General features: G+C 45.7%; 1 protein-coding gene across 6 annotated transcripts in view; it reads left to right on the plus strand.

Moving 5' to 3' along the window:
- Positions 1-5,651: 5,651 nt before the first annotated feature.
- The window catches only part of RNF10 (ring finger protein 10), a 43,644-nt gene continuing 23,967 nt past the window's right edge, over positions 5,652-25,328 (plus strand). For all 6 annotated transcript variants that reach the window (XR_005239701.2, XM_008004949.3, XM_008004950.3 and 3 more), the window contains exons 1-2: positions 5,652-6,263; positions 18,197-18,393. Coding sequence is in view for 5 of the 6 variants with exons in the window: in XM_008004949.3 (XP_008003140.1) it covers positions 6,107-6,263; positions 18,197-18,393 (354 nt within the window). In the remaining variant the exon portion in view is untranslated. The remainder of the gene's footprint in view (positions 6,264-18,196; positions 18,394-25,328) is intronic.

Here is a 25,328-nt window from a genome sequence, read left to right on the forward strand (position 1 = left end):
TCATTCCATTTTAAATGTATGTTTCCTGTAAATATTTCACGAGGAGAAAGCGCCAGTAGAAGAAACTATTTTGAAACGAAAATTCTCTTCCTGGTTTAGTATAGCCTGACAGATGGACACCTACCGCTTTCGTTTGGGAAGTACTGCGCTGGGATTTCTGTTCCTTTTTTATTTTAAGAATGATAGAAGGTCCTCGTTGGTATAGTGATGAGAAAAAAAAAGGAATGATACAAGGGTGAAATGATTCATCCATGTATTCATAATTCTCATGTCTTTGTTAAAAGAAATTAAGTGGCCGGGTGCGGTGGCCTATAATCTCAACACTTTGGGAGCCCGAGGCAGGTGGATTGCATGAGGTCAGGAGTTCGAGACCAGCCTGGTTAATATGGTGAAACCCCGTCTCTACTAAAATACAAAAATCAGTCAGACGTGGTGATGCACACCTGTAGTCCCAGCTATTCAGGAGGCTGAAGCAGGAGAATCACTTCAACCCAGGAGTCAGAGGTTGCAGTGAGCTGAGATTGCACCATTGCACTCAAGCCTGGGCAACAGAGCGAGATTCCATCTCACAAATAATTAAATAAATAAATAAAGCCTCATCAAAGAATCTTATATCTTCCATATCTAGTTATATAAAAGAATGGATCTCAGGATTTGGGGCTGTTCCTTCTGCACATCAGATTAAGTATCCAGACCAACAGTATTTCGCTGTTCTCTTATTTCATATGATTTGTGGGGCAAGACCTGTAAAAAGTGAAGCAGGACAAGGACTGTTGGAAGGCATTTTTTTTTTGAGGTGGCATCTTGTTCTGTTGCCCAGGCTGGAGTGCAGTGGCACGACCTCGGCTCACTGCAACCTCTGCCTCCTGGGTTCAAGCAATCCTCCTGCTTCAGCCTCCCTAGTACCTGGAATTACAGGCACGCATCACCATGCCAGGCTAATTTTTGTATTTTTAGTAGAGACGGGGTTTCACCATGTTGGCTAGGCTGGTCTTGAACTCCTGACTTCAGATGATCTACCTGCCTCAGCCTCCCAAAGTGCTGAGCCACCACGCCTGGCGCTAATTTTTGCATTTGTAGTAGAGATGGGGTTTCACCATTTTGGCCAGACTGGTTTTATTTACTTATTTATTCATTCATTCTTTATTTTGAAACAGGATCTCACTTTGTCACCCAGGGTGGAGTGCAGTGTCACAATCATAGCTCACTCCTTACCCTCCCAGGCTCAAGCCATCCTCCCACCTCAGCCTCCTGAGTAGCTGGGACTACAGGTGCGCACTACCACACTGGGCCGATTTTTGTATTTTTTGTCAAGACGGTTTTGCCATGTTGCCCTGGCTGGTCTTGAACTTCTGGGCTTGGACAATCCGCCCACCTCAGTCTCCCAAAATGCTGGGATTATAGGTGTGAGCCACGGCACCTGGCCCTGGTTATTTCCTTAATAGCATGTCTATGTGACCTTTTGAATCTCAAACTACTGTGGTTGGAAGGGAATCATCTGTAATTTTCCAAAGTACAAATAGGTGTGGTATGATTCCCAAAGTCTTAGTGTCTGTATCTGTAAACCATATATTTTTTGTTTTTTAATATTTAGTAGAGAATGGGTTTCACTATGTTGCTCAGGCTGGTCTCAAACTCCTAACACCAAGTGATCCTCCTGCCTCAGCCTCCCAGAATGTTGGAATTATAAGCTTGAGCCACCTTGCCTGGCCACATATATGATTTTCCTTTCTTTTTCTTTTTCTTTTTTTTTTTTTTTTTTGAGACAGAGTCTCACTCTGTCTCCCAGGCTGGAGTGCAGTGGCGTAATCTTGGCTCACTGCAACCTCCACCTCCCTGGTTCAAGCAGTTCTTCTCCCTCAACCTCCCAAATAGCTGGGACTGCAGGTGTGTGCCACCACGCCTGGCTAATTGTTGTATTTTTAGAAGAGATGGAGTTTCACCATATTGGTCAGGCTGGTCTTGAACTCCTGACTTCGTGATCTGCCCGCCTCGGCCTCCCAAAGTGCTGGGATTACAGGCGTGAGCCACCGCACCTGACCCACATGCATGATTTTCTTTTTTTTTCTTTTGAGACGGAGTCTTGCACTGTTGCCTGGGGTTGGAGTGCAGTGGCCCAATCTCAGCTCGCTGCAATCTCTGCCTCCCAGGTTCAAGTGATTCTCCTGCCTCCGCCTCCTGAGTAGCTGGGATTGCAGGGCCCCCCACCACGCCCAGTAATTTTTTGTATTTTTAGTAGAAATGGTGTTTCACTATGTTGGCCAGGCTGGTCTGGAACACCTGACCTCAGGTGATCCACTGGCCTCGGCCTCCCAAAGTTCTGGGATTACAGGCATGAGCCACCGCGCTCGGCCCCACATACATGATTTTCTTTCTTTCTTTCTTTCTTTCTTTTTTTTTTGAGATAGAGTCTCGCTCTGTTGCCCAGGCTAGAATACAGTGGCGCAGTCTTGGCTCACTGCAACCTGTGCCTCCTAGGTTCAAGTGATTCTCCTGTCTCTGCCTCCTCAGTAGCTGGGATTACAGGTGTGCACTGCCATGCCCGGCTAATTTTTTTTGTATTTTTAATAGAGACGGGGTTTCACCATGTTGGTAAGGCTGGTCTCAAACTCCTGACCTGTCGATCCACCCAGCTCAGCCTCCCAAAGTGCTGGGATTACAGGTGTGAGCCACCGCGCCCGGCCATGATTTTCTAAACCTCACTGTCTGTATCTGTAAAATGAGGACCTGCTTGTCTCATAGGTAAGAACATCACTTGTTAGCTATGTGATCATAGGCAAATTATCTAAACTTTTGGAGTCCATTTTCTCATCTTTAACTTTTATTTATTTAGGGACAGAGTCTTGTTGTGTTACCCAGGCTGGATTCATACTCTTGGACTCAAGTGATCATCCCTCCTCAGCCTCCTGAGTAGCTGGGACTATACAAAGGGGGTGGCCTGCCCCTCCACACCTGTGGGCGTTTCTCGTTAGGTGGAAAGAGACTTGAGAAAAGAAATGAGACACAGAGACAAAGTATAGAGAAAGAAAAAGTGGGCCCAGGGGACCGCCGCTCAGCATACAGAGGACCCACTCCGGCACCGGTCTCTGAGTTCCCTTAGTATTTATTGATAATTATCTTTACCATCTTAGGGAAGTGGCAGGATAATAGGATCACCGTAGGGAGAAGGTCAGCAGTGAGACATATGAATAAAGATCTCTGTGACACAAGTTTAAGGAAAAGTGCTGTGCCTTGATATGCGTATGCAAACATCTTCATAAACCTTTTTAGTGCATAAAGAGCAGCATTTCGCTAGCAAGTCCCACCTTTCGCCCTAAGGCGGTTTTCTCCTTTCTCAGTAAACAGAACATACAATCGGGTTTTACACCAGATGTTCCATTGCCCAGGGACGGGCAGGAGACAAATGCTTTTCTCTATCTCAACTGCCAACAACCACCAAGAGGTCTTCTTTCCTCTTGTACTAGTCCTCCTCAGCACAGACCCTTCACGAGTGTCAGGCTGGGGGACGATCAGGTCTTTCCCATCCCACGAGGCCATATTTCAGACTATCACATGGGGAGAAACCTTGGACAATACCTAGCTTTCCTAGGCAGAGGTCCCTGCGACCTTTGGCAGTGTATGTGTCCCTGGGTACTTGAGATTAAGAGAATGGTGATGACTTTTAACCAGCAAGCTGCCTTCAGGCACTTGTTTAACAAAGCACACCCTGCACAGCCCAGAATCCTTTAAACCTTGAGTCATCACAGCACATGTCTCTTGCAAGGACAAGGTTGGGGGTAGGGTCACAGATTAACAGCATCTCAAATACAGAACAAAATGGAGTCTCTTATGTCTATTTCTTTCTATATAGACACAGTAACAGGCTGATCTCTCTTTCTTTTCCCCACACTATAGGCACACTTAGTCTAAAATTTAGTTATTGTGAAGATTAAATGTGATAGTCAATGTTAACAGCTGTTAAATACAATTTATAGGAGCCCACTGGTTTGCACTGAGCTTCGGTACAGTAGACCAAACCAAAATAGAGTCACTCAAGGTGAAATTCTACCCAACCACGCCTAAACTAAGTTGTTTTTTTTCGTTTTGTTTTTTTTTTTTTTTTTTGAGACGGAGTCTTGCTCTGTAGCCCGGGCTGGACTGCAGTGGCCGGATCTCAGCTCACTGCAAGCTCCGCCTCCCGGGTTTACGCCATTCTCCTGCCTCAGCCTCCCAAGTAGCTGGGACTACAGGCGCCCGCCACCTCGCCCGGCTAGTTTTTTGTATTTTTAGTAGAGACGGGGTTTCACCGTGTTAGCCAGGATGGTCTCGATCTCCTGACCTTGTGATCCGCCCGTCTCGGCCTCCCAAAGTGCTGGGATTACAGGCTTGAGCCACCGCGCCCGGCCTTGTTTTTTTTTTTGAGACCCAGTCTTGCTTTGTCACCCAGGCTGCAGTGCAGTGGCACGATCTCAGCTCACTGCAAGCTTTGCCTCCCGGATTCACGCCATTCTCCTGCCTCAGCCTCCTGAGTAGCTGGGACTACTACAGGTGCCCGCCACCACGCCCGGCTAGTTTTTTTGTATTTTTAGTAGAGACAGGGTTTCACTGTGTTAGCCAGGATGGTCTCGATCTCCTGACCTCGTGATCTGCCCGCCTTGGCCTTCCAAAGTGCTGGGATTACAGGCGTGAGCCACAGCGCCCGGCCAACTAATTTTTTAAAAAATATTTTTATTCTTTAGAGTCAGGGGTCTCGCTATATTCCCCAGGCTGGTCTGGAACTCCTGGCCTCCAAGGATCCTTCCACCTCTGCCTCCCAAAGTGTTGGGATTACACGCATGAACCACTGCCTGCCGCCTGTTTCTGCCTCAGTCTCCTGAGTAATGGGGACCACAGGTGCGCACCGCCACATCAGGCTAAAGAAATAAAGTGATGTACTGTATGAAGAAGTGCTGTAAAGTGATATTAAATGTAAGGTATTGTCATTATTAACGCTACTATTATCATTCCTAATGTGAGATAGACTAAGGGCCATGAATCAATTGTTATTAACGCTAGAATAAGAACCGTAAATTGGTCAGGCACGGTGGCTCAGACCTGTAATCCCAGCACTTTGGGAGGCCGAGGTGGGTGGATCACGAGGTCAGGAGATCGAGACCATCCTGGCTAACACGGTGAAACCCCGTCTCTACTAAAAATACAAAAAATTAGCCGGGCGGGCGTGGTGGCGGCGTCTGTAATCCCAGCTACTCAGGAGGCTGAGGCAGGAGAATTGCGTGAACCTGGGAGGCAAGAGCTTGCAGTGAGCCGAGATCACGCCACTGCACTCCAGCCTGGGGGACAGAGCGAGACTCCGTCTACAAAAAAAAAAAAAAAAAAGAACCATAATTCAAACGAGTCTATAAAGGAGTTCCACAGGTATTCTAATGTTTGGCTACATTATTATTAGGGTATATTATTATTGTTACTGTATTTTTAGTGTATTAAGTGAAAAACCTGGACTTGGAGCAAATGCAAATCCCATTATTCGGAAAGCCCTCACAGTGGGGTTGGGACGGAGATGGGGGAGGAAATGTTAAAAAACCCCACGAGACCCGGATGTAGGCAAAAACTACATTTCCCAGAATACCTCACCCCTCTCCGCTATATATAGAGTCCATCCGGGTTCTTCAGAATGCTGTTTGGCGACTCGTCGCCATTCCCGGAGCAGCTCGGCCTCGGCCCAGGGGCGAGTATCTGTCGCTGTGTCGGAGACGCCTGTCCCCGACACCAGACAGCCAGCCCTCTCCCCTGCCTCGCGGCGGGAGAGCGTGTCCGGCCGGCCGGCGGGGCTCGCGCACCCTCCCTCGCCTCCCCTTCCCCCGCAGCCTCCGCCCCGCCAGGCCCGGCCCGGACTCCCGAGCCCCGGCCTCCTCTTCGTCCTCGGTCGCCGCTGCCGTCGGGCTTAACAGCCCCGTCCGCCGCTTCTCTTCCTAGTTTGAGAAGCCAAGGAAGGAAACAGGGAAAAATGTCGCCATGAAGGCCGAGAACCGCTGCCGCCGCCGACCCCCGCCGGCCCTGAACGCCATGAGCCTGGGTCCCCGCCGCTCCCGCTCCGCTCCGACCGCCGTCGCCTCCGAGGCCCCCGTTGATGCCGCTGAGCTCCCCCAACGCCGCCGCCACCGCCTCCGACATGGACAAGAACAGCGGCTCCAACAGCTCCTCCGCCTCTTCGGGCAGCAGCAAAGGGCAACAGCCGCCCCGCTCCGCCTCGGCGGGGCCAGCCGGCGAGTCTAAACCCAAGAGCGGTAAGGGCGGGCCTGCGGCAGTGGGCGGGGGCGAGTGCCCCTACTGCTGGGGAGAGTCGTTGCTCTCTTGTCTGCTGGGTTACTCGGGGACAGGCTCCACTTTCTATTATAGCCCCTACCTGCCCTTTTCCATGGCTCTCATTATTTACAGTTATGTTAATGAGCGCTGTTTTGCGTGGTTTACGTGGATCATTTACATTAATACTCAAAACTGCTCGATTAAGCAGGTACTGTTCTTATCCCCATTTTACATATAATGAGAAAGGGTAAGGTCACCCAACTAGTATTTGGCTCACAGCAGGCCTTAAGACCTGGTTTGTGTGACTCATCAGCCCACGCTCCTAAAACTCCCAAGTTGTTCTACCCTTTAATGTTGAATTAACATTGGATAGTGTTCAAGTTTAGACGGGTGGGTGGAGCCCAAGGACCTTTCAAACTCAGATACCTTATTTAATAACCTGGTCCCAGATCCATTCCTCTGTTGAAGAGGAACTCATCCTTCAGTGGCTATTCATTGTGGGGTTAAGAGCGCAGACTATGAATTCAGTCTTTGTGGGTCCCAGTTTGCCAGACCTTGAGTGAGTGCCCCGAATTTACTTGTAAAGGTAGGTGGAGGTAATATAATTAAATAAAAAACAAAAACAAAACAAATGAACTAAGGTCTTAGGGTATCTGACGTCTGTTTTGCACCAGATACCCATAAGGTCTATTTTTGTATGTTGGACTGTAGGATTGTCCTTTAACAGGGAAGGTTTTATTTCCTTAAGTCTCTCAATATTATGACCATGATGATGATAATAGCTACCTTTAATTGAGGGCTTACCATGTGACAAGGACTAGGTGAAGTTTTTGCCTGTGTTTTCACTGTGCAAGTCACTGACTTGTGTAACAGGGTGAAATTGTTCGTATTTAAAGAAGGAATAAACTGAGCAGGCAGGATGTTAGGAGTTGGCAGAGGCTGGAGTGCAGTGTTCTTCATTTTATTTCAAAGTTTGTACTAATCTCTGCTCTGTTTTGTATTTCAGTTACATTAGCAGTAAGAGGAAGGTGTTTTCAGCGACAGTGGGGATGTTGTGGCAGAGAGGGAAATATTTGGAGTCCCTAAATGTGGAGGTCCAGTTTAAAACCTGTCAAGATTAAAAAACCGTAAGAGTGAGACCAGGTGTGGTGGCTCATGCCTGTAATCCAGATACTTTGGGAGGCTGAGGTGGGAGGATAGCTTGAGCCCAGGAGTTTCACACCAGCTTGTGCAAGATAGTAAGACCCCGTCTCCATAAGGGAAAAAAAAAATAGCCAAGTGTGGTGACACACACCTGTAACCCTAGCTGCTCGGAAGGGTGAGGTGGGAGGATTGCTTAAGCTCGAGGAAGTTGAGGCCGCAGTGAGCTTTATCACGACACTGCATACCATCCAGCCTGGGTAACAGAGAGACCCCATCTCTAAAAAGTCAAAACAAAGCTAAGGCTGACTTAAACCAAACAAAAAACCAAAAAATTGTAAGGTTTATTAACTCACTCAGAGTTCACCTGCTGGATATGGCAAACTCGTTTACCTGGTGTGAGATCATTAGGAGTATGGGTTCTCGGGCCATGTCAGGAAGTGGTATGTATGCAGACTGATTTTGCAGTTCTGCACATGCGTAGCTTTGCCATAGATCCCTCAAAAGATAGAAGGTAGCCAGTCCTTTTGGTCAGTGTTGGAACTGATTTAGAGTGGTCTGTTCAAAGCAGTTGATAAGTAAGTTTATTTTTGCACTCTATTCCCAGATGTATGTTAAGGATTTGGTTCTCCAACTGTCTGAATTCTCAAATTTTTCTGGGGCTCCTCTTTAAGCCACTAACATACATTCATTAGTCAGTTGCAATAAATGCCTTAAGTTTATTTCTTAGCAGTAGGTGAAAGCTTGTGACAACTCAAAATAAAACAGCAAACAGGTATTTAAGGAATTTTACTGCTATGTCCTTCACTTTGAATGTGTTGATAAGTGGAATTAACTCTGATTACCCAACAGGGTGATACAGAATTCTATAGTAGTTTGACCAAGCAAATATTTGTCATTGTTAACATTTCAAATGGGCTGGGTGGCTATAATCCCAGCACTTTGGGAGGCTGAGGCAGGCCGATTGCTTGAGCCCAAGAGTTCGAGACCTTGTCCTACAAAAAAAAAAATGAGCTGGGCGTGGTGGCACACACCTGTAGTCCTGGTTGTGAAGAGGCTGAGGTGGGAGGAGGAGGAAGAGCACTTGAACCCAGAAGTGCAAGGTTGCAGTGAGCCATGATCACTCTACTGCACTCTAGCTGGGGTGGCAGAGCGAGACCCCATCTCAAAACAAGAAAACTTCTGTAAAAACTCATGTAGGCCGGGTGTGTTGGCTCACGCCTGTAATCCCAGCACTTTGGGAGGCCGAGGCGGATGGATCACCTGAGGTCAGGAGTTTGAGACCAGCCTGGCCAACATGGTGAAGCCCCGTCTCTACTAAAAATACAAAAAATTAGCCCAGCCTGGTGGCGTGCACCTGTAATCCCAGCTACTTGGGGGGCTGAGGCAGGAGAATCCCTTGAAACCGGGAGGCAGAGGTTGCAGTGAGCCAAGATCACACCATTGCACTCCAGCCCATCTCAAATAAACAGAAAACTCGTAAAGGACCTTTGTTAGATTTTACGAATACACATGTGTGCCTTGAGGCAGCGTTCTTTTTTTTGTTTAATGTGTGTGTGAGAAAGCTTGACCATGTTTGCCACTGCCAGTGTCTGCTCTTCTGGCTTCTGTGCGTGTTCCCGTAGCAAGGAAGGATGAGCTTTGTAGCCAAATCCATGCTTCTTCACTAGCCATAACCCACTGCTTGCATTTAGGAACAAAGTAAGAGGCAGAATATGTGGAGATTAAAAGATTAGGAAACTCTGGATATTGGCTGATTTTTAAAGTTGAACCTAAGCTGTCTTAAGAACGCAACAGCTAAGACCAGTGCTACTACAACAGATACTGAGGAACTCTGATGCAGTGACTTCACGATGAGATGGTTGCTCTAACAAAAGGGTACACTCAAGCTCTGCATAATCCCATGCAAAGATTTCTGCAATACTCATCAGCTGAACACTTCATATACTGGATTCTGCTGGAAATCATTGAAAGGACCTCTTGAATTTAGAGTACTGAGTTGAAGGGAAAGCAAGAAGGGTAAGGTGAAAAGATAGTTTATCTTTTGTCAAGGTGAAAAGAGCAAGAGTTTTCAGTATTCAAATATTTAAGTCACTTTTTTCCTCCCCCTTTTCTGCCTTGTGGAAAAAAGCCCTTTGATTTCTATTCTGTAAACTGTCATTAATGGTCATTTGCTTCCTAGCTGCATGATTAATTTCCTTGAGATTTTGTTCCAGTGGCTGGCTTAAATTTGCCCTTCATTTGTACACAGCAAATAGGTAAATTTGGCTACCAGGATTTTCTTGATCTTTCCGGCTAGAGTCACATACCACAGTCTCTTTGCCTGGGCTAATTGCCCGAACATTTATATAACTTTCTTTTTCTTGATTATATTCCTACAGCTTCATTCCAATAGTGTTAATAGGTATTTCTGAGAACATTCAGCAGTAAATATCCCGTGAATATAGCTCAGAGGAGAGAAGGTAGGTTAGGAAGTGGGGAAAGTCATTTAGAGGGAGTAAAGAGAGGCAAGAGAGAAGGTAGGCCGTTTTTGGGCAGACAGTGGACCCTGGCCAGGAACCAGGCTCTTGTCCCATCCCCCTGGGCGGACAGAACTGCCAGGGAGGTTAAGGGAAGGTCAGGTATTATGAGGCAGTTATTTTGAGGTTGGTGGTATGAAACACTGCCCTGGCACTCTTCCTGTTATTCCGGTACCAGAAACCAGGTTACTAGTGGTAATCTGCCTTGAAAAATGCCTCTGACCTGTAAATGGACCTGGAGATTTTAATGGCTTTGAAAATGGAGGTGATTTGAAGCCTTCAGTAAAACCACTTAGAGAAATTAAAAGAATTTCAGGGCCTGTTGGCTGGATTCCTTGGTTTATGTGGCTTTGTTGGTAGTCTAGTGGGTGTTCTTGACAGGAATGATTTGGATTTATTAATGATAGGCTTTCAAATCATAGTAAAACTGTGTCAGCCACTATGATAGGCATTTTACAGAAGTTTTCTTAATCCTCATGATTCTATGAGGAAGTATGGTAGAGTATTAGTCCTATTTTACAGATAAGAAAATAGAGGCTTAGCAGTGTTAAGAGTGATTGGTCCAAGTAAATTTTTATGAAGTCCTAGGCGGTATTTTTCAGTAAGCTTTGTATAACCACACTTAGCAAGCAGATAACTTACTGGCACATGCATCATTCCTGATACCACCTCTCTCTTCCTTTCATTCAGAATTACTAATTTCAGCTGGATTCAATTTGTTGTCAGTTGATTCTGTAGTAAGGCCATATGTTGCCCCTCTGGAGGTGCTTGTCAACTACTCTGGACAATGGGTAAGCAACTTGCTTGTGATTACAGCATGAATCAGCAGCAGAAACTTGCTGGCTGGTATTCTGACCTCTAGGCTGAGCCACCTGTTAGAACTAGAGCTAGAAATGAGGATGCCAAGTAATTTAACTGTGAAAAACTTGTGGCCCTTAATTTGGTAATGGGGGGAGGCTGAGATACACCTACTACTACTTGGTGGAGACCTTTCCATTAGGGAAATGTGGAACAACTGAAAAGCTGGGTTAAGTTTTTGAGTCATTTATTTGTTAACTCTGGATCCTGAGTTTAGTGGTCTTGTCTATTTTGGAATGTGTCTTGACAGTAGTTCTTGGCAGTTGTTCTCAGTGGTGGCTATGCATCAGAATCTCCTCAGGAACTTTTTTTTTTTTCCCTCAGGACAGTCTTGCTCTGTCACCCAGGCTGGAGTTCAGTGGCGTGATCTCAGCTCACTTTAACCTCTGCCTCCCGGGTTTAAACAGTTCTTCTACCTCAGCCTCCTGAGTAGTGGGATTACAGGTGTCCACCACCACACCGGCCTAATATTTGTATTTTTAGTAGAGATGGGGTTTCACCATGTTGGCCAGGCTAATCTCAAACTCCTGACCTCGTGAGGAACTTTAAAAAAAAAAAATATGGCTGTGTGGGGCCGCTTCCTAGGAATTTTTTCTTTTTTCTTTTTTTTTTTTTTTTTTATAGAGATGAGGGTCTCACTATGTTGCCCAGTCTGGTCTCAAACTCCTGGCTTCAAGTGATCCTCCTACCTCAGCCTCCCAGCGTGCTGGGGTTACAGGCATGAGCCACTGTGCCTGGCTTTTTTCTGATTCTTTAAGCCTAAATTGGACCCGTGGGTCCTGGGCATTCATACTTTCAGAAGTCTGTGCAAGTGATTCTAGTGTGCAGCCAGGATTGAGAACCACCACTCTGAGATTTAAAACTTCACCCATAGTTCCTTCTCCCAGGGACTTGATGTTTTTTCTGTTTTCCAAAATCTAAAGTGGATCATGTTATCACTCCTACCCTCAAGTTTTTCCCATGTATATCCTGGCAAGTTGTCCACAAAACATTTCAAAAATAATACTCTGAATTTTATCTCTGGGTCCCAGGCCTGACAGTACCTTCAATCTTTAGCTGCCTGTTGCCTGGGTCTAGAGATAAGAGGCAGTCTCTCACTTGACGTGTCTGTCTTCATACTCTTAGGTAAGTGGAAGCCAAGAGAAACGAGTTGATTTTTGGCAACTAAAATCATTAGTGATGATGTGGTCAGTTGTTAGGTGTTTTGGAAATGAGCAGTTTACTATCAGAGAGCATTTCTGTAAGCATTGTGAAACTGTTTCCTTGCCAGTGTGGTAATAAGTGAAGAAATGAAGACAGCCTTCTTACTCAGTGCCAGTTTACTTTCTTTTTTTCTTTCTTTTTTTTTTTTTTTGAGACAGAGTCTGGCTCTGTCGCCCAGGCTGGAGTGCAGTGGCCGGATCTCAGCTCACTGCAAGCTCCGCCTCCCGGGTTTACGCCATTCTCCTGCCTCAGCCTCCCGAGTAGCTGGGACTACAGGTGCCCGCCACCTCACCCGGCTAGTTTTTTGCATTTTTTAGTAGAGATGGGGTTTCACCGTGTTAGCCGGGATGGTCTCGATCTCCTGACCTCGTGATCTGCCCGTCTCGGCCTCCCAAAGTGCTGGGATTACAGGCTTGAGCCACCGCGCCCGGCCTCTTTTTTTTTTTTTTTTGAGACAGAGTTTTGCTCTTGTTGCCCAGGCTGGAGTGCAGTGGTACAATCTCAGCCTCACTGCAACCTCCGTCTCCTGGGTTCAAGTGATTCTTCTGCCTCAGCCTCCTAAGTAGCTGGGATTACAGGCATGCACCACCACGCCCAGCTAATTTTTTGTATTTTTAGTAGAGACGGGGTTTCTCCATGTTGGTCAGGCTGGTCTCGAACTCCCTACCTCAGGCGATCCGCCCGCCTTGGCCTCCCAAAGCGTTGGGATTATAGGCATGAGCCACCACGCCCAGCCAGTTTACTTTCTTGTTTTTTTTTTTTTTGAGACGGAGTGTCACTCTGTCGCCCAGGGTGGAGTGCAGTGGCCGGATCTCGGTGCACTGCAAGCTCCACCTCCCGGGTTTATGCCATTCTCCTGCCTCAGCCTCCCAAGTAGCTGGGACTACAGGCGCCCGCCACCTCGCCCGGCTAGTTTTTTGTGTTTTTTTAGTAGAGACGGAGTTTCACCGTGTTAGCCAGGATGGTCTCGATTTCCTGACCTCGTGATCCGCTCGTCTCGGCCTCCCAAAGTGCTGGGATTACAGGCTTGAGCCACCGCGCCCGGCCCAGTTTACTTTCTTAATAAGCCCTTGCCATGTAGAATCTGGCTTTACCTAAATCTATGCAAACCGTGAGGTGCATCTTGAAAGCAGCAGTTAGGGTCAAACAGGTAGGGTCCAGGATCATCTGAAACAGTCTTAGATAATGAGGTTGGGGGATATGTGTTTTTTTAATATACCTATCCTCGTAGAATCTCCTTTGCTTGCGGTGATGTGAAATGGAGTTAAGGAAAGCAAAGCAAGAGAATGTGGCTGAGTTAGCTGGGGTTCTGCATCCCCTGAGTTTTCCTTTATTATTTTTTGTGTGTGTATGTGAGACAGAGTTCTGCTCTGTCTCCCAGGATGGAATACAGTGGCCTGATCTCCGCTCACTGCAAGCTCCTTCTGGGTTCATGCCATTCTCCTGCCTCAGCCTCCAGAGCAGCTGGGACTATAGTTGCGCACCAGCACGCCTGGCTAATTTTTTGTATTTTTAATAGAGACAGGGTTTCACTGTGTTAGCCAGGATGGTCGCTATCTCCTGACCTTGTGGTCCGCCCACCTCGGCCTCCCAAAGTGCCGGGATTACAGGCATGAGCCATCACACCTGGCCTTTTTTTTTTTTTTTTTTTTTTTTTTTAGAGACAAGCTCTCGCTGTGTCACTTAGGCTGGTATGCAGTGATGCAAACATAATTGACAAACCTTGAACTCCTTGGCTTAAGAGATCCTTGAACTCTTGAACCACTGTGCCTGGTTTATCTTTTTCTTTTTTTTTTTTTTTTTGAGACGGAGTCTCGCTCTGTCGCCCAGGCTGGAGTGCAGTGGCCAGATCTCAGCTCACTGCAAGCTCCACCTCCTGGGTTTACGCCATTCTCCTGCCTCAGCCTCCCGAGTAGCTGGGACTACAGGCGCCCGCCACCTCGCCCGGCTAGTTTTTTGCATTTTTTAGTAGATACGGGGTTTCACCGTGTTAGCCAGGGTGGTCTCGATCTCCTGACCTCGTGATCCGCCCGTCTCGGCCTCCCAAAGTGCTGGGATTACAGGCTTGAGCCACCACACCCGGCCATCTTTTTCTTTTTTTGAGACAGAGGCTCACTCTGTAGCCCAGGGTGGAGAGCAGTGGTGCCATCATAGCACACTGCAGTCTCAACCTTGGCTTAAGCAATCCTCCCAACACAGTCTGTCAGCTAGGACTGCAGCTGTGTGCCACCACACTGAGCTAATTGTCAAATTTTTTGTAGAGATGGGGTCTTGCTATGTTGCCCAGGCTGGTCTCAAACTCGTGGGCTCAAGTGATCCTCTGGCTTTGGCTTCCCAAAGTGTTGAGATAACAGGCATGAGCCACCAAGTCCAGCGCTGAAACTTTGCTTTCTAATTGTCACTATTAGTGCCATGTTTGACACTAACTGTTGCTAACTGAAATAATAGGTAAAAGTTTAGCTTTAAGTTCTAACTTTATTTATTTTTTGAGACAGAGTTTCACTCTGTTGCCCAGGCTGGGGTGCAGTGGCATGATTTCAGCTCACTACAACCTCTGCCTCCCGGGTTCATATGATTCTCATGCCTTAGCCTCCCAAGGAGCTGGGATTACAGGCGTGTGGCACCACACCCGGCTAATTTTTGTATTTTTAGTAAAGATGGGGTTTTACCATGTTGGCCAGGCTGGTCTTCAACTCCTGGCCTGATGTGATCTGCCTGCCTTGGCCTCCCAAAGTGCTGGGATTACAGGCATGAGCCACCACATCTGGCCTTAAATTGTAACTAAGGTAAGGGTCACTGTCCCTAAGCAGGATTTAAGGGTAACTGATCGGAGTGAACCTAGCCTGTTTCTGTGACTGTTCTGTTTACATTGTTGCCATTTCACATGGTTTAGATTGACTCCCAGGTTTTAGGTGGTCAGGTTTGGGAAGTGACATCTCATTTATTCGATGAGGTTGACAGACTATGGTCATGAAGTGGTTGCTTTCAAAATTTGGTCTCTGATTATTAACTTATGTTTTCTTCTTTCTGAGGCATTGTTTAACCTTGAACTTATTTAGCCTGCTATAAAAAAACTGGTGATTATACTTATCAAGAAATATTTTTTTCTAAGTTTAAAAAATTACTCAGATTACAGGTCTGCAGACAGGTACTTTTGTATATTTATATCAGAATCTTAGAGGGTGAGGCCTGAGCATAGGAATTCCTGAGCACAGTGAAAGCTCATCTGTGTGATTCCTGTGAACTGGGAAGATTGAGAATCATTGTAATAAGATGAAAGTGGGGCCAGACCCCATGGCTCTTGCTTATAATCCCAGCACTTTGGGAGGCTGAGGTGGGAAGATCACCTGAGCCTAGGAGTTTGAGACCATCCTGGGCAACATAATGAGACCCCCGTCTCTACAAAAAAAATTTAAAAATTAGGCCAGGCGTGGTGGCTCATGCCTGTAATCTCAGGACCTTGGGAGGCTGAGGCTGGTGGATCGCTTGAGCTCGGGAGTTTGAGACCAGCCTGGGCAACACGGCAAAACCCCATCTCTGTCAAAAATACAAAAATAAGCCAACAGTGTTGTATGTGCCTGGAGTTCCAGCTACTTGGGGGGCTGAGGTAGGAGGATTGCTTGAACCCAGGAGGTTGAGGCTGCAGTAAGCCGAGATCATGCCACTGCACTCCCAACCTGGGTGACAAAAGTAAGACCCTGTTTCAAAATAAATTTTAAAATTAGCTGGGTGTGGTGGTGCATACCTGCAGTCCTAGCTGGAAGGCTGAGTTGGAAAGATGCTAAACTGAGGTTGAGGCTGCAGTGTGCTATGATGGCACCACTGCTTTCCACCCTGGGGGGAAAAAAATACTGGGCACGGTGGTTCACACCTGTAATCCCAGTATTTTGGGAGGCCGAGGTGAGTGGATCACCTGAGGTCAGGAGGTTGAGACCAGCCTGGCCAATGTGGCGAAACCCCATCTCTACTAAAAATACAGAATTAGCCAGGTGTGGTGGCTCATCCCTGTAATCCTAGCTACTTGGGAGGCCAAGGCAGGAGAATTGCTGGAACCCGGGAAGTAGAGGTTGCGGTGAGCCGAGATTGTGCCACTGCACTCCAGCCTGGGCAATAGAGTGAGACTCTGTTTAAAACAAACAAAAAAGATAAACCAGGCATGGTGGTTCATGCCTATAATCCTAACAGTTTGAAAGGCCAAGGCAGGATTGCTTGAGTCCAGGAGTTGGAAACCAAGCAGGGTAACAAAGTGAGACCCCATCTCTACAAAAAAAAAAAAGTTTTGTTTTGTTTTTTGTTTTGTTTTTTGTTTTTTGGTGAGACAGAGTTCTGCTCTGTTGCCCAGGCTGGAATACAGTGGCCTGATCTCCGCTTACTGCAAGGTCCTTCTCCTGGGTTCGCGCCGTTCTCTTGCCTCAGCCTCCCGAGCAGCTGGGACTACAATTGCGCACCACCACACCCGGCTGGGAGTAGTGGCTGATGCCTGTAATACCAGCACTTTGGGAGGCCGAGGAGGTGGATCACTTGAGCTCTGGAGTTTGAGAACAGCCTGGGCAACAAAGGCAAACCCCGTCTCTACAAAAAACACAAAAATTAGCTGGACATGGTGGTGAGTACCTGTAGTCTCAGTGGCTTAGGAGTCTGAAGTGGGAAGGTAGCTTGAGCCTGGGAGGTAGAGGTTGCAGTGAGCGGAGATTGTGCCACTGCACTTTAGCCTGGGTAACAGTAAAACCCTGTCTCTAAATAAATAAAGTGCATAAATAATTATTATGTTGTTAGAGTATAAATAAATGGGTGTAACAGTTCTAGAAAGCAACCTAGGAATGTATAAATGGCTTTAATGATCATATTTTATCTGTCAGTTCCACTTTTTGAGAATTTGACATAATTAATCACATAAACCTCTGTGTAAAGAGACTACCAATGGTATTATGTTAAACTAGCAAAAAAACTAGAAGCCACTGAAATATACAACAATGAAGGATTGGTTACGTTATTCTGTAAGTATGTGGCCAAGAAGGGTACAGCAATTAATCATGCTTTTGAAGACTAGGGATGCATAAAAATGCTCAGAGAGTAGTAAGCAGAAAGCAATATATCTTCTATGCTTGTTATTTTGTATAAGATTTGTGGTAGATATGTAAAAAGGAGATTAAAAGGAAAACGATGTTAATGGGTTAGTGCTCTGTGGGTACTGGCAACTTGAAATTATTCTACCCTATTTTCAGAACTGAGCATGTATTGTAATTGCAGAGAAAAACAAGAAACATTTTTAAAAAGGGTATAACTCAAGCTGATCCAATATGCTTTTTATTTATTTATTGAAGTAATTTTTTTTTTTTTTGAGATAATCTCACTCTTTTGCCCAGGCTGGAGTGCAGTGGCATGATCTCGGCTCACTGCAACCTCTGCCTCCTGGGTTCAAGCAATTCTCCTGCCTCAGCCTCCCAAGTATCTGGGATTACAGATGCCCACAACCATGCCCCACTAATTTTTTGTGTTTTTAATAGAGATGGGGTTTCACCATATTGGCCAGGCTAGTCTCAAACTCCTGACCTCAAGTGATCCACCCACCTCAGCCTCCCAAAGTGCTGGGATTACAGGTGTGAGCCATTGCGCCCAGCCCCCAATATGCTTTTAGAACTCAACTTCTTTTGTTCTGTAAATTTAACAGCTTCTGAATTTGACCTCTAGAGCATATATAAACACAGTTTTGCTTTTATGCCTTTTGAATATATTTGCTAAGGCCTAGGACAACCCCTTGTAGTATAGAATCTGGTTATGTTATATTAATTTAAAAGGGAATGTCTTCTGTTCTGCTACCAGGTAAAATACTTTTCCTTAATACAGAATGGCTGTTTCATTTCCTGTAACTTTATCTGACTGAACTTTTACAAGGGCAGTGGTTAAGCTGTGTAAAATAGAGACATTATGAATTGAGTATCCATGTGGTTTGATCTACACTGTGTTTGTTTTGAGGGAGGGGACCCATTAGGCTTCATTATTGCAAGAAAAAATACTCGACTATGTGTTGTCTTGCTCAAAGCACTCATGCCGTGGCCCAAACCCAGATTCTTGGAGCTGGTCAAAGGGCCTGTTTACCTTTATTTAAACACAGTTTTGCTGGGAGGTGGATGGCAGTTGGCTAAGTGAATGTATCACTTCTTAAGTCGTTCTTTTGTGTTTCTTGCTTTCAGATGGAAAGAACTCAAGTGGATCCAAGCGTTACAATCGCAAACGTGAACTTTCCTACCCCAAAAATGAAAGTTTTAGCAACCAGTCCCGTCGTTCCAGTTCACAGAAAAGCAAGACTTTTAACAAGATGCCTCCTCAAAGGGGCGGCGGCAGCAGCAAACTCTTTAGCTCTTCTTTTAATGGTGGAAGACGAGATGAGGTATGGAATTTGAGAATGTCCTTTCTAGAGCAATAAGCATGAGATTTGATCTCATGCTTTATCAGTAGTTTATCGGTAGTTGAGGAGGGAAACAAGAGGTAGAGGAATAGATAATCAAAGGAGTCTTGAGTAGTTGAGAGGGTTAACCAGATTTGAAACCTTGCCTCCTTTTTTCCTCTGAAGGTTATGAAAATTGTCCTTGGAGGAAGGAAAATTTCCTTTATGACAAATTTGGGATTCCTTAATTTGCATGATCTATTACCACTCTTGAATTATAGGTACCTTTTGGAATATTTAGGTAATAAAATGACATTAATGACATTTGCCTTTGTAATAATCTAGCAAAATGTAAAATGCATATATCTGTAGTCTCATTTTTTTTAGGAGTTTCTTAGCTATGTTTCTGTAAGCGCATAAGACATTTATGTACAAGGGTGTTCACTGTTGTGTTTGTAGTTGCAAAATTTGGGAAATAACCTAAATGTCTATCCACAAGATACTGATAGAGTAAATTATGTTTCATACTATGTAATTATGGTAGAATAAGACAGATTTAAAAAAATATAGACTGAGGGAAGTAAAGGGATAGAGAGTAACAAGGAAAACAGTTTTAGAAGGTGGTTTAAGGACACCTCTGAAGAGGTAGATTTTGAGAGAGACCTGAAAGAAGCAAGGGAGCACACTATATGGTTGTTTTGTTTTAAGATGGTCTTGCTCTGTTTTAAGATAGTCTTGCTCTGGAGTACATTGGCATGATCATGGCTCACTGCACCCTTGACCGCTTGGGCTCAAGTGATCCTCCCACCTCAGCTTTGAGTAGCTGGAAGTACAGGTGCATGCCACCATGCTCGGCTAATTTTTTTCTTCTTATTTTGTAGAGACTGGATCTCACTTTGTTGTCTAGGCTGCTCTTGAACTTCTGGCCTCAAGTGATCCTCTCATCTTGGCCTCCCAAAGTGCTGGGATTACAGGTGTGAGCCTGAAGGAACAGCATATGCAGAGGACAGGAGGTGGTAGTGCTTTTGTTGGTTTGAAGTAAAGCAAGTAGGCTACCATGAGTGGAGGAGGACAGGTAGGAAATGTACCCAAAGACTAGGAAAGGGATCAGATCATGTGGCGCTTTGAAGGACTTTGGCTTTTGTTCAGAGAGATGAGAAGCCATTGAAAGGTTTAAGGAGAAAAGTAAGGTAACCTGATTTGGAGTTTGAAAGGGGAAGAGTGGAAGCAGGAAGACTAGTTAAGAGATTACAAAGATATTCTTGGTGAGAGTGATGGAAGCTTTGAAATTGGGTGAGTGATGGAGGTGGTGAGAGACATTAAGATTTGAGACATTACTTGCAGATAGAGCCAAGACTTTTTGTTAGATGTGGGGTCTGAGCAGAGAAAAGGTTGAGTAATGTTTTTGGCATAAGCCCAATTGAGGTACCTTTTGCTGGAATGGAGAACATTCCTTCAAGAAGAGCACAAAGTTTTTTTGGGAGAGGGGATAGGGTTGAGATAAAGAACTTCAGTTTGGAAATGTTATATGTACATTAAAATTCCTATTTGATAAATGTAAGCAGGATATTAGTAGAGGTAGGTAGTTAACTGAATCAGCAGTCAAGGAAGAGACCCAGGTTAGAAAGCTGTTGGCATACAGTTGGTGCTTAAAGCTGTGGAACTAAGTGAGATAAAGAGTGAGTGTTCCAAAAACAGATTAGGTTTAAGAACTGAACTCCTGAGTCTGGATAAGAAACCAGCAAAAGAGCACAGTCAGGGCGGGAGGAAGAGAGCTGAAAGGTGTTGCAGAAGGTGATCAGTTTTGTCAAGTGCTGCTGATAAGCTAAGAATAGGACTGAAAGTTGACCACTTGATTTGAAAATGGCATGTAGATTGGAGAGAATAGGAGGATGGGAAGAAGAAACAGCAAGTTTACACAGTACTTTTCAGTGGCTTTGCTCTAAAGGGGAGCAGAGATAGAGGCGGTGCTTGAAGGGAATATGAGCTTGAGGGATTTTAAGATTAGGGAAATGATAGCATGTCTGTGCTCATGGGATGGTTCCGGTGAGAGGCAAAGTGATGCAGGGAAAAGGGAAAGAATTGCTGAGCAATGTCCTTGAGTCCTTGAGATCTAGTGAGAAGTGGAGCAGTTGGCTTAGATAGCAACTCTGCTAGTTCATCCCTAGTAACAAAAGGAGGGCCTGGTGATACAGGTGGGGTCGGAGGTAGTTGAAATTCTTTTCTGATTGTTCTAGTTTTCTCAGTAGAAAACATAAGGTGAGCCAAAAGGAGGTTTGGAAGCCTGAGGAGTGAAGGAGTTGTCTGGGAAAGTGAGGGAATGAACGGACTGCAGAAGCGTACTGGGATTGCAGTACTTTCAGGCACATGAGGGTCTACTGTGGTGAGGCTGTTTGCTGTGGGTGTGTTTGTTAGCCCTGTTTGTCTGCTCCAGGGCTGATGTGGAATAGGAAAAGAGTTGAATTAGGAGGAGATTTTGCCAGGTGAATACAGAAGATATATGAAGAAGTGGGTGATGGCGCCGGGCACAGTGACTCACAGCTGTAATCCCAGCACTTTGGGAGGCCAAGGAGGGTGGATCACCTGAGGCCAGGAATTGGAGACCGGCCTGGCTAACATGGCAAAACTCCGTCTCTACTGAAAATACAAAAATTAGCTGGGCATGATGGCAGGCACCTGTAATTCCAGTTACTTGGGAGGCTGAGGCAGGAGAATCGCTTGAACCCAGGAGGCGGAGGGTGCAGTGACCGGAGGTTGCACCACTGCAATCCAGCTTGGGCGACAGAGCGAGACTCCATCTCTAAATAAATAAGCAAATAAATAAAATTTGAAAAAGGAAGTGGGCAGTGGACCACAGGATCTAAGCCAAATCTGAGGGGTTGGATCATTGATTTGGAGGTCCTAGTGAGGGTAGAGAATTGTTGGAGTCAGGACTAAACCTGGGAGTTTAGGAGTATATTCCTGGCTGGACAACAGAATGCTCAAAGTTAAGATGGTGGAAGAGGTTGTGGTTGTTGGTCTGGACTGTAGAACACTCCTGTCTAATAGGATATCAAGCCATGTGTGTAATCTTACATTTTCTAGCTGCCTGCACTACAGAAGTAAAAAGTCAATTTTAATATATTTAATTCAATATATCTAAAATGTAAGCTTACCACATGGTACAGCCACATTTCAAGTGCTTAGTAGCTACATCTAGCTAGTGGCTGCTGTATTGTACATTACAGCTGTAGAAGGGAAACCTGTACGTGTGGGTGGCTGAGATGGGAGGGGCAAGCTAATTGGAAGAGAGGAGGTCAAGGACCTGGAGTTCATGGTATTGTGAGGATAATCAGGAAGTACAAGTGGTGTCGGAGAAAGTGACAGTGGGCCAGCTAGAACAAGCTGAAGATGATAGAAGGTTGAGAATGTGGAGGATTTTGTTGACTGAGCACAAGCTCTTAGATCTAAGTTTGGGGCATTGAGAGTGGAAGACTGTTTGAAGAGATCAGAGCCATGTGGAGATGAAAAATAAGGGATGACCTGGAAGTCTTGGGCTTCTGTGTTGCGCAAATAAACAGAATGTGGCTTTTTTTTTTTTTTTTTTTTTTTTTTGACGGAGTCTTGCTCTGTCGCCCAGGCTAGAGTGCAGTGGCACGATCTCGGCTCACTGCCAGCTCCGCCTTCTGGGTTCACACCATTCTCCTGCCTCAGCCTGCCAAGTAGCTGGGACTACAGGTGTCTGACACCACACCCAGCTATTTTATTTTGAATTTCTACTTTTTTTTGAGGTGGAGTCTTGCTCTGTCGCCCAGGCTGGAGTGCAGTGGTGCGATCACGGCTCACTGTAAGCTCTGCCTCCAGAGTTCACACCATTCTCCTGCCTCAGCCTCCCGAGTAGCTGGGACTATAGGCGCCTGTCACTACGCCTGGCCAATTTTTTGTATTTTTAGTGGAGATGGAGTTTCACCACGTTAGCCAGGATGGTCTTCATCTCCTGACCTTGTGATCCGCCCGCCTCGGCCTCCCAAAGTGCTGGGATTACAGGCGTGAGCCACTGCGCCCAGCCCAGAATGTGGTGTTATCTTTAAGCTTGGTTGTTAATATAAAAAAGGAAGTTATCTGACTGTATGGTATACCCCCAGTTGTATTTCATTATTTTTAATTTATTATTTTTGAGACAGAGTCTTACTGTGTCGCCCAGGCTGGAGTGCAGTGGTATGATCGTGGCCCACTGCAGCCTTGACCTACTGGGCTCAAATCATCCTCCCACCTCAGCCTTCCAAGTAGATGGGATTACAGGCATGCATCATTAAGCCTGGCTAATTTTTAAATTTTTTGTAGAGACATTGCATCCCTGGTGTTGTCCAGGCTGGTCTCAAATTCCTGGCCTCAGATGATCCTCCCTCCTTGTTCTCCTAAAGCCCTGGGTTGTAGATGTGAGCCACTGTGCCCATCCTAGTTTTTTTTTTTTTTTTTTTTTTTTTTTGAAGTGGAGTTTTGCTCTTGATGCCCAGGCTGGAGTGCAATGGTGTGATCTTGGCTCACTGCACCCTTTGCCTCCCGGGTTCAAGCAATTCTCCTGCCTCAGCCTCCCGAGCCTGACCTTGCGTGATCTGCCTACCTCAGCCTCCCAAAGTGCTGGGATTACAGGCATGAGCCACCACTCCCAGTTGCCCATCCTGATTTTATTTTTAAATTTTAGATTTTATTTTTTAGACACAGTCTCACCCGGTTGCCCAGGCTGGAGTGCAGTGGCTATTCACAGGTGTGATCGTAGTCCACTGCAACCTTGAATTCCTGGGCTCACGTGACCCTTTTCAGCCTCCTGAGTGGCTGAGAGTGCAGGTGTGCATTACCGTGTCTAGCTTTGTATTTATTTTTAAAGGTTATATTAGCCCATTTTCTCATTACTATTAAGAACTACCACAGACTGGGTAATTTATGAAGAAGAGAGGTTTAATTGACTCACAGTTCTGCAGACTGTACAGGAAACATGGCTGGGGAGGCCTCAGGAAACTTATGGCAGAAGGTGAAGGGGAGGCAGACACATCTTAGGAGGAAGACTGCGTAAGAGGAAGTGCTACATAGTTTTTATTTGTTTGTTTGTTTGTTTGTTTGTTTTTCGAGACGAAGTCTCGCTCTGTCACCCAGGCTGGAGTGCAGTGGCGCTATCTCGGTTTACTGCAACCTCTGCCTCCTGGGTTCACACCATTCTTCTGCTTCAGCTTCCCGAGTAGCTGGGACTACAGGTGCCCGCCACCACGCCCGGCTAATTTTTTGTGTGTTTAGTAGAGACAGGGTTTCACCATGTTAGCCAGGATGGTCTTGATCTCCTGACCTCGTGATCCGCCTGCCTCGGCCTCCCAAAGTGCTGGCATTACAGGCGTGAGCCACTGTGCCCGGCCAGTGCTACATACTTTTAAACAACCAGATCTCCTGAGAACTCACTGTCATGAGAACAGCAAGGGGGGAGCCTGCCCGCATGACCTAATCACCTTTCACCAGACCCCTCCACCAGTATTGGGGATTACACATGAGATTTGGGAAGGGACAAAATCCAAACCATATCAAAGGTCATATACCATGGTTCTGTATGTATAGAATATCTCAGAGTATGTTCATTGCCTCTGGAAGAGAAATTGCCTTTCATCATATCTCTTTTTGTATGTGCAAGTGCTGCTTAGCAAAAATCTTCAAATTTGGCTAAGCAGCAAAAGCCTGAAGTTTGCCTTTCCTTTGACCCAATAATTCCTCCTGTACATTCAAAAGAAATAATTGTAGGTGCTCAAGTATTTGCGCGTAAATGTATCAAAAAATGTGTTTCTCACAGCATTATCTTGAAACAGCGGAAAAGCTCTCCAACAATCTGTGCCATACAATAGGGCATTAAGCTCTGGTATACCCATGCAACAACATGAATGGTATGCAGCTATTTGAGGTGACTAGCGAAGTGTTTATAACATTAAATGAGAAAGGGGAGTTGGGAAATGCCCTAGCTGACTTCCATTCATTTTAATGCAATTTGGGAATGTTAAGAGGACTGAAATACACGTTGATGTGATGTCTTCCATCTTTGCTTGCAGTGGTGTTTCTCGTATGGTTTCTTGGCCAACCTTATAAACTGTTGCTGAATCTGCTGATTGGGTTTATTTCTGGACACAGAGCTAGTCTGCCTACATGTGTTCCAGTTCTGTCCGTTTTAATTAACAGTGTCTTAGATGGAAGGTCTGGTAGAATCCAGAACCTAGGGCAGTTAGCAGCTCTGCCTGCAAGCCACCTCCAGAGTGTGGCTACACAGGCCCACTTTGCCAGAAGCAGACCAAAGAACAAGTAGTTAACAAGAGTGAAGGTGTAGGAGTCCTATGGGACTGTTGAAAATATTAATCCAGTTAAGTAAATCTTTGTGATTCAAGATAGCTAGACGCATTCATGCTGGTTTTTTTTTTTTTTTTTTTTTTTTTGAGACAGTTTCGCTCTTGTTGCATAGGCTGGAGTGCAGTGGCACGATCTCGGCTCACTGCAACCTCCCACTTCCAGGTGCAAGTGATTCTCCTGCCTCAGCCTCCCGAGTAGCTGGGATTACAGGTGCCTGCCACCACGCCCGGCTAATTTTTTTGTATTTTTAGTGATCGTCCGCCTCGGCCTCCCAAAGTGGTGGGATTACAGGCATGAGCCACCGTGCCCAGTCTTATTTAATTTTTTGAAAAAGGAATAAAAGAATGGCTACTCCATATAAAAAGCAGCCTTTTTAGTTAATACTTTTAAAAAATTTTTTATTTTTTTCTGAAACAGGGTCTCTGTCACCCAGGCTGGAATGCAGTGGTGCGATCTTGGCTCACTGCAACCTCTGTCTCCTGGGTTCAAGCGATTGTCCCACTTCAGCCTCCTGAGTAGATAGGATTATAGGCGCCCACCACTGCCCCCGACTAATTTTTGTATTTTCAGTAGAGATGGGG

Source organism: Chlorocebus sabaeus, chromosome 11 (assembly GCF_047675955.1).
Source record: "Chlorocebus sabaeus isolate Y175 chromosome 11, mChlSab1.0.hap1, whole genome shotgun sequence".
Taxonomy (NCBI): Eukaryota; Metazoa; Chordata; class Mammalia; order Primates; family Cercopithecidae; genus Chlorocebus; species Chlorocebus sabaeus.